We start from the raw sequence: 16111 nt of genomic DNA on the forward strand, positions 1-16111 counted from the left end.
TAATCCTTTTCTGTCTTATTTAGTTAAATTTTCTCTTTTATATCATATTACAACATTAATATATTGTTTCTTTTTGTTAGTTAGTTCAACCAAACATCTTTATATTTTATTGGATGCAAGGATATTTCTTTTTCTTTTAAATAATTCATCTTTTAGCTTTAATGCAGGGTTTTTTTTATTTATTTGCTCTTCATGTTACACCATAACTGAGAATTTTATATTCTTAAGATATCAGGGTGTAACATAATTAAACAGTAATGGCTAGAAGAGATAACAAAGCAATTTTTGTGTTTGTGTAACTTACATATGTGGTTCAATATGTCCTCCTTTCAGATGTTCTAAGAGCTGCATTCTGTGAATGACATTTTCTACAGCAGAATGCCACAGATCTGCACTGATTTGTTTCGCATGCTGCATTATTCTGTCTTTCAGGGTTGTTAAATCAGGAACATGTTGTTTATACATCATGCGTTTCAGATGGCCCCAACAACTAAAAATTAGAGGGGTTGAGATCAGGCAAACAAGGTGGCCATGCTGTGGAAATGTATGACTAATAACTCTGTGTTCTGTGAAGTGTTGTCATAACATTTGCTGTACCAGCAACCCAGTGTGAGGTGATGCTCCATCCTGCATTAATATGGTAGATTCAAGGCATCATCACTGCTGCAGTTGCAGAAAACAAAGTTGCATAGCATCTCTCACCATCTAACAGCAGAGATGGTACAAGTCACTGGTCCCGTTGGGCAAAGTTCTTCAAAAAAAAAAAATATGGACCGATAATAAATAATGCAGTGAAATCACACCACACTGACTTCCGGTGAGTGCAAAGAGGTATGATGGAACACATGAGGGCTATTTGCAGCCCAAATGCAGCAATTGTATGCACCACAAACATTAAGGTGAATGTTTCTTAACTCTACCATTCAGATAAAAATGTGCCTCATCACTCCACAAGATCTTCCACGACCATGCATCATCCACCTCCATTCGAGCTAAGAATGTCAGAGCAAACTGCAGTCGAGTTTCTGCATCACCATGAAGCAAAGCTTAAGTATGGGAGATCTTGTAGGGGAAAAACCTCAGCATTTGACACAGGATTTTCCACACAGTTGAGTATGTTATGTGTAGTTGCCTTGATATTGCCCGAGCACTACTGGGCCCTTGTGCGTTATTTATTCCATGTTCCATGATGGCAGTTGCAATTGCGTCAACTTGTTGAATAATCCATTTGCACCCTCCATTTAGCATCACTGCTAAAGATCTGCCATTTTCAAATCGAAAAATCATTTTTCTAAGATTTGTTATTGTCATTGGACTTTTTTCTCCTATCCTTCAAACACCGGAATTCTCAAAGCATGGCATTAATGTTACAGCACTGTTGATAGTAAAGCTCGACTAGCAACACATGTTCGGGTAAGATGAGATCCATAGCATTCAGTCTTATCAGAATGATGTGAATCTGTTTCGGTCTTCCATAAGAAACAGTGAGATTATGCAAATATCACACGATTCTAGCACCAATTGTCTGCTGGTGACAGAATTTTGTAAGTGTTCCTGGACATGTTCCTGATTTAGCAACCTTGAAAGAAAGAATAATGCAGCATGTGAGTTAACAAAAATGTCATTCACAGAATGCAGTTCCTAGAACATTTGAAAGGAGGACATATTGAACCACATCTGTAAGTTCACGAACATGAAAATTGATTTGTTGTGTCTCATCTAGCCACTACTCTTTAATTCATCCCAAACCAAGTGTTTATAGTGCCAAATATGTTCTGGTGGCAGAAATTTGCACTAAAATTTATCTTCTGTAAATCAAAGCCCCATGTTCCAGAGTGTACGTACACCAAGTTATATTGAATTTTGTCCAATATATTTTGGTACACAGGGCTCCGAACACCTCCTCTTTAATTATGGCCACCCTGTATGTATGTAGGTGTATATGTATAAATCCTACACATAAGAGATCACAAAACCTTTAGTAACAATGCCAGGTTGGCAAAGTTTCTTCTGTATTTGAAGAGATATCAAAACTGTTAAAAGTCCTTTAGATGAAAGATTCCTTAAAATCAGATAAAAAAGGTGTAATTAATGTCTTTCTACAAAAGTTTGTCTGAAGAACATAAAGAATGAGTGAGAGAAGAAAGGAATCTGTCAATGTATGTCTTGAAGAACTGGAGCAATGTATGTCTTGAAGAACATTCATGAAAATAGTAGGGAAAAAAACTGTTTTTACAGTAATCTGTAATATTAAATACCAATTAGGCATTTAGCATTCTATTACATTTATTAATATGTACAAAATGCTAAATGTTAGCATACATACGCTTCAGCACAGCTCTTATCAAACTGATCATAGAAATATGATGGAAGTATATGGAAGTCCACTTATTTCTAAAATACTTACCCATTTTATTAATTGCAGTTATGCCAAAAGAAAATTCATGGGTTTTACAACATTAAGGAACAACCATTAAAACAGTTTAGTTATAACATTTTCAATTATGAACAATCATGCTATATCTGTTTAACATTTGCAACAAGCCCAATACAAAGTTATAGTTGACTGTTTATAATAAATCCATTTAATAATTGTCACATTTAAAGTATTACTAAATGCAATGTCTATATCAGGAATCTTGAACTCACAGCATAGAATCTGAATTCAGCATTCCAATGTTTGTTATTTCTTTCTCAATATACTGTACAATGTATATCACAGAAAAACTTTCATGAATAATTCTGGGTGCAGTTCATTCATATCCACCAGACAAGGAATGCAATCTAAAACTGATCCAAATTTGCAGCCCTTGGTCAATACAGATCAAAACAAAACACATTATTAAGGTGTATGTTTCTTATACCAACCTTGAATCTTCTTTCGTTCCATTTGCTCTTCATTTTCAGGATGCATTTCTTCAAATGCAAATATATGCCTTTAGTGTCTAAAAATAAAGGAACAGGATAAATTTCAGAAGCAAAATATATAATTCACTCACTAGTATACAAATGATTCATCCAATTATTTGTTCTTAAGAGTAGAGAAAAAAAATCAATATTAAAATTGACCTTTCTTCAGTTTCTTTCTACATTTCTTTTTTTCTTAACATTAACCCTACATATAAACCATTGCAAAACCTACAACACATTACTGCTGTGCGCAATCAAGAGAGAGAGAGAGAGAAGGTATTTGTTGATGTGTTTCATCAATAACTAGGAGTTGTATGGAAAATAATGAAGATTGTTCTAAAGAGCAAAAGGTAAATGGGATCAAAAGTAAGAACTCATCAAAATCATGTTTAATATCACTTCATTATTGATCCATGTGCCATTGACAGAAACCCTTGATGCTATTAAGCCACAATTCTCCACTGATATATTTGTTTTCAAATTCATTACACACATTATCATATGTTCACTGGGCATCCACAGAACCCATATGGTCACTCCAATGCTTGGTGATGTGCCACACCATGTAGTCCTATTGTATGCTTTTCTGGAGGCTTCAACTCTCTGAAGATCATTCACTCCACACACCCCCAACCATCCATCTCATTGAACATCTGATGTTCATTTTTCATGGAAGTGAAAAATAAACAGCTAGATGGCACTACAATAGGTTCTTGCTTTTTCCCACCTTTAGCCAATTTCTACATAAACCAAGCTCTAAATGTTGCTACACACAAACCAATAAAAAAAAAAAAAGGCAATAAATAAATGTCGCATAAAAATATCTTTTTTTTTATGCGACTCTTACTTGTGAAACACTGTAACCCTACAGTCCCCTAGTTAGTATTATGAGTGGCTAAAGATTTTTTTTTTTTAATCAATTTTATATATCATATTTTTTATTGTTTTTAACAAAATCCAGAAACCCTGCTGTAGAGAATCAAACATAGAACTTTTTTAAGGAACCCTCAAATAAGCCAGGGGTTTGTCTGAAGCTATGCAATGAAGTTCACCTACCACCAAAACACAATCAAGAACATTCATGCTCATGGTGGGATTCAAACCCACGAGCCTTCTGGTTGGATAGTAAATGTGCTTACCACTCTGCCAGCCAGGCTGGCAATGGTTAAAAAAAATAAAATAAATAAATAAAAAAAAAAAAAAAAAATCCTTAGCCACCCATAATACTAAATTAGATACATTTTTAGAACATTTGAACAGTCAACATCCAAAAATACATTTTGCTAGAAAAATTAAAAACAATTGTGTTCCCTTCCTAGATTACACTACTTTACATGACCACCAAATGGTTCATTATCCTTTTCTGTTTATATGAAACCTATACACACACATCAGGAGGTACTTACATAAGCTGTCACACCAGCATCCATATAAAACATTTATATGGATGCTGGCTATGCCTGGCTCTGTATATAAAACACTTATATACAGAACCATTTGTTCTAATGAACAGTTCTTGACGAGAGCTCATCTTCAAGACATTTCAGCCAATGGCTATCTATAAAATAGACAAAATATCCCATGTCCCCTATCTCTCTTATATCAGTCACACAAGCTCACCACAGATGCTTTAAGTTCTTCATAAATATAATCACCATGCTACTTTCTAATTACACATCCAGCTAACAACCTCCAACTGTTCTCCAATGACATGACTTCATCCTCTTGCATCTCAGCCTATTTAAACAGTGATAGATCTGTTGCTTTGAGAACATAAAAGTACATTCATGATCATGTGCATGGTAAGTCAGGACTGGCAGACAAGGCTCTAAATACTTCACACAGAATTAAATGAAAGAAGGCAAACAACCATAATGCACAGAACTCTCTATAGATTTAAGACTATTTTTAGAATCAACATCAGCTATGAAACATTCCCCCTCCCTAATCTTAATAAGTATGGCAAGTCAGGACTGCATCCAGGAAATTCAGGAGACAGTCATTCTAAGTAAGGCCTTAATATCAAACCGGTCTGGGTAGTGAGTGACCTTCTCCCATAAGAGCATACATCTCCAGGGAGTTGTGTTTTACATTATGGAAAAATACTAAGGACAGTGATTGGATCTTACTCCACCTTTACTATGAGTTGCCCCAGCATGTACCACCTGTTGACTTATGCTTGGACTCGCCAAACGTTTATAGTTTTCTATATATTCGGCATGAAACTCTTAGATAGATTGTCTATCTTTGAGTTTATTATTTGGCTAAGAAATAATGTTAGATTCAATATCCACTTAATTTGAATAATGAAGAGGTCTTAAAAAGATTAGAAGAAGAAGAAAGAAGTTTGTTAAGGAGGATAAAAAGAAGAAAGAGAAACTGGATCGGCCATATTCTGAGAGGGAATGGAATTATCAGATGCCATCGAAGGAAAAATAGACAGAGGAAGAGTAAGGAAAACAATGCCAGATGACATGCTGAATGGAGACAGGTACACAACCTTGAAAGAGAGGGCTCAGAACAGAAGAGAGTGGAAGGAAAGCTTTTGCTACTAAGAGAAGAACCTGCTCAATTGCAGAATACTCAAGAAGAAGATCCCCCATAGAGCAATCATTTAATTAATATTATTATGTAATCATTTTGCATTACTCTTTCTCTTGTAATAAAAACAAAATAGCAATTGGAGATTTTCTTCTATTTTTGTCTTATAATCCATCAGGGGCGATATCTAATTGTTTGCCTCAGGGGGCAATCTAATCTAGCGACAGCCCTGGCCATAAGTAACTGATTTTAAACATTGGCATTGATGATTTTTCTTCCCTTCAATTGATCAAGTCATGACAGATTAATCAATCTCCTTAATTTGCCATATTCTCCAGTTACGTAATCCCATTCCATGAAATTTTCCCCTAGCCACTTCCCATGTCAAAATCACATGATCTTTCACCAACTGGTATTTCAGTAATATCTATCATCACTGTATATAACTATATTAAATCCAACACTCATATCTCATGTGTTGCTTCAAAACATGCTGCATAAGGAAGCTATCTCCAAGTAGCTCCAGGAATGCAAATTTACACATTGTTCCCTTCTTTCAGTCAATGCTTCTACAGTTAGTCACCCATGATTATCACTTTTCTATCACTTACAAATCTCATCTACTGAACATTTCAGAATAGTTACTTTTCTACATTTCCTGGTTTACAACACCCCCACTAAAGAACTAAAATTTGTGTTCACCTCAACTTTGCACCAGATGGCCTCAAAGCCATTATCACTATTCAATATCCTTCCCCTTTTTATCGTTTTGTCTTTTCAAAAAAAAAAAAAAAATGCCATAACTATCATATTCTAATTCTGTGACTACTATATCATATCTTACTGACACCAATGGTTTGCAGACTGACTAATTTTTACCAAGGCAATATTGCACCTTTAATCCTAGTACCGCTTGCATTGGAGTATGAAGACAGTAGCTGTAACCTGATCACCTTTTGCTTCCCACAATTCCTCACCCCATCATCCGACACATTCCATGGTCTTTGATTGTTACTCCAATTGAAACCATCCCTACATCCTTATCTTGCATTCCCATATCATTTATCTCATGCTGATTCTGATAGTTCATGCTCAGAGTCCTACCGTCTAATTTTCATTTCCCTGCCTGGCCATATATTTACCCAGCCTAACACTGCTGCTATCACTTAAATTGCAAACAATCATTCATCTCCTATTCCACTGGTACCTTCCTTCTTAAATGTTCAATAACTGATCTTATTCTGTAAATGTCCTATCACTATACACCCACTTCCAGCACACAGCATTCTCCAAGGTGAACATATTAAAGTCTCCCTTCCTACACATTCCTAGGTATGATGTTTATAATCATTGCTCTTCTCTTCAGTTTCCTACTTATTACCACAATTCTCCTGTTCTATCTGGAATCAACTTTGTGTGTGTGTGTGTACACACACAAAATTGTAATGACGTTGTTATGAAAGACACGAACACACGATGAAGGATATTAAAAAAAGAACTAAGCTTGTGGAACCAAATTATATGCTGGGTGCAGTGATAAGGCATATAGAGAAGACACTGGTAGTTGAAAGTTTAACAAGAAATGTGCCAGTAGCAGAGGAGCTGATGAATGATTACAGTAGTATTGTACAGGGACTTTATGGCAAAACATGTGAAAATGTAACAAGTGTTCAAGTGTGTGTTAGAGAGTAGCGGTGATAGAAAGAGTGACAAACTGAGAAGAGGAGAGAGGTAGTATATGATTATAGCGATAGGAACAAGTCAACTGCAAGGAAGTGTTAATGAGGTATTGCATGATTTGAGTGCGTGGCTTTCAACAACCAATCTCTTCTCTAAATGTCGAATCATTGTATCTAATACAGGGTGTTTCAAAAGGGTATGTACAACTTTGCAGGAGAACAGAGAATAACTCGGAAGATGTACAAAAGCTGAGTGAGTGTCGTAATGTGAAACATCAATTTTTGGTCACGTAACTTTATTACCAAATGACAACACTAGATGTGCAATTTCTCTAAGAGAAATCCACATCCTACAGGGGGAAAAAAGTTATTCTGGTATAAACTTTCAGCTTCATTGTTTCAAGCAGTGTGATTCATTTGCACAACAGCCTGAATAAAAAATAGGGATTCACATAATATATGAGAACATCTTATCCAGTCTTGCAGCACAGGCAAACTAAAATATGATGAAAACCACTTACAAGCTACTCAAAAATAATGAACTGCATCTGTGGAAGATGTGTCATATGTATTAACTGTTCTGAATTGCTACTGATTGAAAACATGTAACTGATTCTTTTCAGTGCATACACACACACACACAGGTATCTCTCGATTAACGTGGTTAATTAATCCCTCGATGTTACTACGCATATCAAAATCGCGTTAATCTAATCTAATAATCAATGGTAAAAATTACAATTCGTCCATGATCGATTACTGTATTAATAATACATTTTATATGGTACTCTTTTAGGAAAGATAAAAAATGAATGCAAAGTAAATGTTTAATAAATATTTGTACCTACATTAGTTACTGCAATTTTTTTATCAAAAGAAGTTATCAAGAGTCGTGTGAACAGTTTTAGTTTTTTTCTTATTGGAATAAATTCTACGATAACAAGCAAAATTACTCTCTCCAGACCTTGGCAAACAATAGAACAATAAATTCAGCATGAAACTACAAGAGTTTCGTGCCGAATATATAGAAACTAAAAGTTTCAGCAGATGCAAGCATAAGCAACCTTATGGGCAACTCATAGTAAAGGTGGAGTAATCTCCAGATCACTTTGTTTAGTATTTTTCATAATGTAAAGCACATCTCCTAGAGGGTATATATATGATAAATAAGCCTTTGGCTCAGTATTTCAGTGATACATGATGGTTTATTTATTTTCAGTTACAATCTAGAAATTATTGAACAAAGAATAAAAAAAAAAAAACACAACTAAACCATACTATACTGACATCGGAGGTCGTGGTATCTCTCAGATACAGTTTACTGTCAAATATCACAAACATGAATATATATATATATATATATCTTTTTTTATATTCATCCAAACATAAAATTTACGGCTGAGTTTGAAGCTAATGGTTCTCTTCCTTTTTGGACATCAAACTGACCTGTTCCTCAGAGAAATTAAAAATCTTGATTTACAGAAAAGCTACCCTCACCAACAGATATCTCCATGGTGACTCCCATCATTATCCTCCTCAAAAGTTTGGAATCATTTCTACATTAGGCCATTGTGCTCGCTCTCTTCTTGATGATGAGATAGAACTTAATAAAGAACTCAATATTCTCAGGTCTACTTTTCAACTAAATGGTTATTTACAAAAAAAACTCGCAATAACGAAGCTCTGTCTCACCCAAATTAGCCAAGGTTCTTTGTAAATAAAACAAACTTTTTTTTTTCCATATAATGAAACCTGTGATGAACTCATCACTAAAAACACACGTAATAATCACATGACTATTTAATTCGTATGAAATATTTACGAATTAAATAGTCATTACTGTGGTTATTATGTGTGTTTTTAGTGATAAGAACTTTATTTACTCCTCTTCCAAAAATTTGCTCCTTAGTGAGCCATCCAAAACCCAGATATCATAACCTTAAATATCCTGGTGTTTACCACATTTGGTACAACTGTGATATATCATATTTTGGCCAAACAGAAAAATCGATAGAGTTATGCATTGAAGAACACAAGAAAGACGTCAGTTACAGGAGAATGCGAGCCAGTGCTTTGTCTAGTCTGTTATGTTCTCTGCTGATCCTAATGAAGAAAACTTTAGCCATACAGTCCTATGGGACAAGTCTGATAACATTTTCCATTGCCAGGATGAATTAGAAAGATAATAGAATCAAAAGAAATCATTCTCAACCCCTTACATCTCAACAACAACCTGAGTATAACCTTTCAGACTGTCATTGTGCTACGATCAAATACTGGCATTCGCGAGATGCTATACGCATGCATATGCCCAACAATGAAGCCAACGAGAGAACAGTTTTAAATGCGCAGACTTCAACGTTTCTACGTTATATATATATATATATATATATATATATATATATATATATATACACAGGGTGTTCGGGATAAATTTGACAGTTTCGTAAGGAAAAAGAAAATCTTCTTTGTATCTATTAAATTTAATGAATTGACAAAAAAACATTACAGGCAGAGTTAATTACAATACTATCAACAAGATTTACTCAAAATAACCACCATTAGCATCGATCACAGCTTCAATTCTGCTTCGGAACCTCGAACAAGCTGATGCTACAGTCTCCCTGGGAAGGGCTGCAAAAACTGTTTTAATTTTATCCATTAACTGGGCTTTTGTATTACTGGAAGTGCGATTGGTGTCTTTTTCAACTGCGCCCCATAGAAAATAATCCATGGGGTTAAGGTCTAGGGAGTTTGGAGGCAACATTTGGACTGGTGAAGTCGTAGAAATTTTCAGACAACCATTTTTGACTTTTCCCAGAGGTGTGGCAAGGGGCCGAATCCTGCTGCCATACATACGGCCTACCATTGGCTACCCTTGTTATCCAGGGCTTGACTACAGTTAGCAACTCCACGAACAAAGCCCGAATTCCAATGCCAGGGTTCTTCAACACCTGTTCCTGCAGATTTGCGAGGAATTCTGCTGTACGAACGCAATCAGATCGTCTGCTAGGGATCTTTCTTCTTGCTACATCTTCGTAGTCACCATTGCAAGTCTCTAGTTCATGCCTGATTGTTTTTACTGTATTCAGGGAGCATTGGGCAGCAGTCGTAATATCCTTATTTTGATGGCGGGCACGAATCATCATGATACAAGTTATTCTCTTCCATGATTCAGGTGGGTTCCAGCTATCCATCCTTTCTGACATCTTGTATATGAATGAAGAAGGGTCCAAACTTTTAAATGAAGAGAAGTGTGTGTTAATACATGTAACTTACGGAAAAATATAATTAATTATAAATATGTCAAATTTATCCCGAACACCCTGTATATACTAACTTTCCATGTTGCTTACAGTTATTTCATCTAGATTTTACTAGTTATTTCTTTTGTAATGAGCAGCTGAAGAAGGCTGATACAAGCAGGAACTAGTTGTGCTATTAAACTTTGTTTTCATTTTTCTCGGTTTCCAGTCATTCAATATTTTTTAAAAAATGTATAGCAACTGAGTAAATCAATCTTCCTATATATATATATATATATATATATATATATATATATATATATATATATAATTAATTTTTGTTTAACTAGGGGATATTGTATATTAGGGTTACCAAGTAATTTTATAAGCTTGGTTATTTAACTCCTAATCCCATGTAAACAAACAATTAAGTTTGCGCATGAAACATAGTTCAAGTCAAAAGAATGGTACAACACCAGGGCAACTCATTGTAAAGGTGGGTAAAGCTTTGATCACTATTCTTAGTATTTTCTCATAATGTAAAGCACATCTCACTAAAAGATGTATACTGCAATACATTATGGGTGGGATCACTACCCAGACTGGTCTTTGCAGTAGAACAGAGAATAACTTAAAAGACATACAAAAGCTGAGTGAGTGTCATAATGTAGTGAAACATCAATTTTTGGTCACATAACTTCATTACCAAATGACAACACTAGATGGTGTTATAAGTTACACCATTTGAAAATGGCGACTTTCGATGGTGCAGAGTGAGCACGTTGTGAGTTTTGGGTTAAGAAAACGAAGTTTGCAATACAAGTTTACAGCCCAATATGGCAAAGAATCTCCTAGTAGGTGCACGATCTAAAGTGGCAATTTTGTGGAAACAGGCTGTTCTGTGCATCATCCAAGGTCAATGGGAAGGCCGCATGCTGCCGATGCTGTTGTGGAAGAAGTTTGGGAAAGCTTTCAGAAGCTCTGGAGAGTCAACAAGACAAGCATCTCATCAAATTGGAATTACACGTGACTGTGTGCGTGGAGTGCTTCATGACAGTGTCTACATTTAAGGTCCCATAAATTTACCCTCGTACAACATTTGAAGAAAGACGATAAGATACACCATGATTTCTGTATGGAAATGATCGGTAGAACATTTCTGTACAGAACAAAATGAAGACTTTTGGGACACAATCGTTTCAGTAACTGCAGAATTTGGGACCCTTCTTTTTTTTCCCCCAAAGTCTATTTGTTACTGGTGGTTTGTATTTAGACATCCTACAAGGGTACCTAATATCATGATTAGACGACGAACATAATGGCCCTTACATTTCCAGCAAGACAGAGCACCTCCTCATTACTTCACAGACAAAAGGTTATAACCTTGATACCTGTTAACCTGTTTTCCAGGCAGATGGATTGTTGGAGGGGCTTTTGTAGCATGGGCACTGCATCCCCCCCCCCCCCCCCACCTTGCAGATTTTTTCTTGTGAGGCTTTGCGAAAGACTGGTCATTTGTATCACCACTACCAGCCAATTTGGATGAGCTGCATTCCAGAATTACTGCTGCCACTGCGGAAGTTATGCCAGATATGTTCTGCTGAATGTAGCAGGAAACTGATTACAGACAAGACATCTACAGAACTACTGGAGGCAATCATATTGAACTTTAACTATCTGTGTTGAAACTTCAAGTGTTCTGCTACATTTGCACAGTAATAAAAATAGTTAAACTATTACTATTTGCCTTCAATTGTCATCATTCAAAGTTGTATATCCCCTTTTGAAACACCCTGTATAATTGGTTCAACAAGCTCAATTCTTTTCTTTCTTCATGTTTGTATCTTTCATATCAATTTTATTACACATTTGTGTGTGTATATAGAGTCTTGTGATAAATATTGATATAACTTCCACACACTCACTGCCCACAGAATTGTGCAAGCCCAGCCAAAATTTGCATGTTTATCAGTGGAGAGGGAGATTTGTCTAGCTGTATGGGTTAAAGTGCAGTGGGGAGATTATGAGAGGCATGCAGCTGTCATAGCACTTCACAAGGTGGGAGGGAATGCAGCCACCTGTTATTTTCAACATGCTAAAAACACTTGGAATCAGGATGTTTATGTATCAGACTATTAACTGTTATAATTGTAAAGACGACGTACCTGTCTGCCAAAGAATAGGTTGACTACACCGTGTTAGGATGAAACCACTTGTGAAGGATGTGAAGGCATGCCTCCACCAGACTATTAAATGGCTGTCGATGTGCAATATATAGCTTCTTGCAGTCAAGTCAAGCCCATTTTCCAGTGGTATAGCCTGTTTCCCAAACCAGGATTTTGGCAAACCTGGCGAGTATTGCTGCTGCACAAGTATATCTTCCCTAGTTCGAGAAAATGCCAGACTTTTGGTAAATGTCGTTCATCACCTGGTTAAATACCACCACCTTACTTATTAGAAACCTGGAATGGCTGGAGTCATGTTTGATCGCTAGAGAAAGGGTTCCGGTTTCTGTCTCCCCCACGCTTCGCACATGCAGTGAGAGTGATACTCTTGATGATAATTTTAGAGACTGCTGGTTACTATATGGGACTGAACCAATTAGTAATGAATTTGGAGGCTTCCTGATCAGCTAGCATCAAATCCTGCAACCACATATTTTGCCAGTTCGTGAATGGAGGGAGGGAGATGCTCTGGCTGCAGAATGAACTGTCAAGGCCATGTATGGACAGGAGACCAAGTTCCTTCTGTGTGGGCAGGATATTTGCAAGTCTGTCACCTCTAACTGCATGCACTCCACTTTCTCTTTGTCTCTTCCTCATCAAATACAATGAACCATAACTCAAAGAAATGTGGTTAAACTGCAGATCACAAAAATTCTCCTACAAAAAATATCTAAAAAAATCCAATCATAAAAGACATCAAAAATCCAACCAAAAGAATCATAAAAAAACAACATAAAAATCCAATCAAACAACCCAGCAACATTAATTATCAAAAAAAAAAAAAACTTTCCACATCCACTTCACCAACATCCGTGGCTTTAACAGAATATAAACAATGTGAACCACTACCTACAGTCATTTAAACCAGAAGTACTATTCCTACCAGAACACCATCTAGCAACCTCAACAGCCACTGCCTCAAATGCCCAAACTACATATTATATTGCTCTTTCTGCCACAAGGGTAGCACTTGTGCATTCATCAGAACCAACATACTATGTCAGAAAGTGCAAACCCTTGAATCCCCACTGTTTGATGTACTTAGGCTCAAAACTTCTCTACCAAACCAATCTGCCCTTTTCACATGCTCACTCTATCACACTCCAAACTCAGTCTACCACTCTGACCTCTTCAACTATCTATCTTTCTCTCTCTCTCTCTCTAAAGCTCAACTTTCTGCAGTCAAAAAAATACCCCAATAGTGAGGTCATCTTTCTTGGGGACTTCAATATTAACAATTCATAATGACTCCCCCTACTTCAGTTTCACCAAAAAAGCAATACCTATCTCAGATCATCAATCTTCCTACCAGAATACCTGACAATGCCTTCCAATTTGCAATGCACTGGACCTCTTCCTGACAAGCACCCACGCTAGGTATACTGTGGTTGTCAGTTCTCCTCTTGATAACTTGGACCAAAAAACCTCATACAAGCCTCTTTTACCACAGAAAAACCTTCGCCCACCAGTTCACGGTCATGTCCTTTGGCACTACAAGGGTGCCAAATGGGGGGGACCACTGCGACTTCTATTCCTCCTTCACATGGTTCGACTATTGCTTCAATTCTGATCCAAACCAATTAACAGAAATCATCCTCACAGGAATGAAATCTTTCATCCTTCATTCAACTCCAAATTCTAACCAACCAAGTCTTAGTTCTCAAAAAAGTGTGCCAAAGTTGTAAAAGAAAACACCTAGACTTACCACGAATGGCTCAAGACCAAAACTCCAGCTGTCCACTCTGCAGCTGGCAATAATTGTAAAAGAATCATCACCAAGTCAGACTTTGAAAGGGCCAAATGCTACAAACACACCTCCTGCCCAAACGGCAGTCACTCCTGATCACTTGTAGCCACAACCTCTGCCCACCCAGGTTTCCCAAGCTCTCACATCCGGATGGTTCTGTAGTTACCTCAGAGAGTGATGTCAGTAAGTTCAATTTAATGATATCACTCTGCTCTTCTAATTCCTGCAGTGATGACCTGGGCAAAGTTCCCCCCGCCACCAAGAGCAGCTCCCTTCATGTCTCGAATAGTCTACTGGCAAAAAGAAATCCAAAGAATACTTAATCACCTGAACCTGGTCCTAATGGTATCCCACCTATTATGATAAAAAAATTGTGCTCCAGGACTAACACCTATCCTGTATTGCCTCTACAGTTTATCCTATTTAACTGGCATCTCCACTACAACAAGGAAACAGTTCCATATCCAGCACATCCCAAAGAAAGGTGATAAAAGTCAACCAAAGACCCACCATCTAATTGTTCTCACTTCTATTCTCTTGAAAATTATGGAGCAACAACCACCTCTTGAACTGCCTAGAGACATATCAACTAATCAGTGACCAGCCGTATAGATTCCAAAACTTGCGATCTATAGCTGATCTTGCTTTCACGGCCCACCTCTAGACTCAAACCATGGAGAAACTCGGAGAAGCTCCTTCACTCTGCAACTGGATTAACTATTTTCTCACTGGTCGCTCACTACGTGTCATGGTGGACAGTTTACTCTCATCAGCTTTCCCACGCAAATGCAGGAGTATCCCAGTGTTCTGTTCTTTCACCCACTCTCTTCCTCTTCATTGTAGAGAGGCTTATACGCTGGTTAGACATGATAACTAATAATTAAGGAATTGACAGCGTAGACTAGAAATATAAATTAAATAAACTTTCATATATACTTTCTGATATTTCGGCAAACGTCACATTGCCATCTTCTTGGGAACTTAATACAAAGACAAGTGCACATAAGTACTACATAACAGCAAATGAGAACAGAAGCTAGGAAACTACCGTTTTCCTAAAGTCCTGATGGTGCCCCCTGGTGGGCTATATTGGTAGTTCTTAGCCTTTGAACTGAAGTTCTTCTGATAAATGTTTCCCAAATTTGGGGCAGTCTCATGCATCCAAATTTGTTGAGGTTTGGCATGTTCCTAAGGGCTGAGGCTGATTCCATGAATAGTCTTTCATATTTGAACTTGCTGCAGTGTATTACTATGGCTTTCTTCCATCTTATTCTATGGCGAGTATCCAGAGCGTGGTCTGCAAGTCCAGAGTGGCTGTACTGGTGAAATCGGATGTAATCCTTATGTTCTGAGATTCTGATATTTGCTGTCCTGCCTGTTTGGCCAAAGTAGGATAATTTACAGCTGCAAGGGACCTGGTATACACCAGGTAGGTCTAGGGGAGTGATTGGTCTTTAGTGGAGCGGATAAGGGATGCCAATTTTCTATATGGTCTGTAACAAGTGGTCAAGTCATGTTTTTTAAAGATTTTCTTGATTTTTTCCGAAGTGCCTCGGATGTAGGGAATGGTGATGGATTTAGAGTAATCTTTTTTTGTGGGGGGGGGAGGTGGGTTGTGGATAACTGGTTTAAGTATTTTTTGGATTCTTTTGGGGGGGGGTAGCCATTGGCTGAGAAAGTGTCACGGATGTGATTTAGTTCGGTGGTTAGGGCTTGATCGTTTGAACAGATTATTTTTGCCCTGTTGAATAGTGTCTTAATAAC

General features: G+C 37.1%; 1 protein-coding gene across 3 annotated transcripts in view; it reads right to left on the reverse strand.

Moving 5' to 3' along the window:
• Prp39 (pre-mRNA processing factor 39) overlaps positions 1-16111 on the reverse strand; it is a 203643-nt gene that overhangs the window by 170880 nt on the left and 16652 nt on the right. For all 3 annotated transcript variants that reach the window (XM_090391395.1, XM_090391396.1, XM_090391397.1), the window contains one exon: positions 2869-2945. In XM_090391395.1, the coding sequence (XP_090247521.1) occupies positions 2869-2914 (46 nt within the window). In that variant the 5' untranslated portion in view covers positions 2915-2945. Of the gene's footprint in view, positions 1-2868; positions 2946-16111 lie in introns of those variants that run through there.

This window comes from Typopeltis vanoorti, chromosome 4 (assembly GCF_054136105.1).
Source record: "Typopeltis vanoorti isolate ZY-2024b chromosome 4, IOZ_Tvanoo_1.0, whole genome shotgun sequence".
Classification (NCBI taxonomy): domain Eukaryota; kingdom Metazoa; phylum Arthropoda; class Arachnida; order Uropygi; family Thelyphonidae; genus Typopeltis; species Typopeltis vanoorti.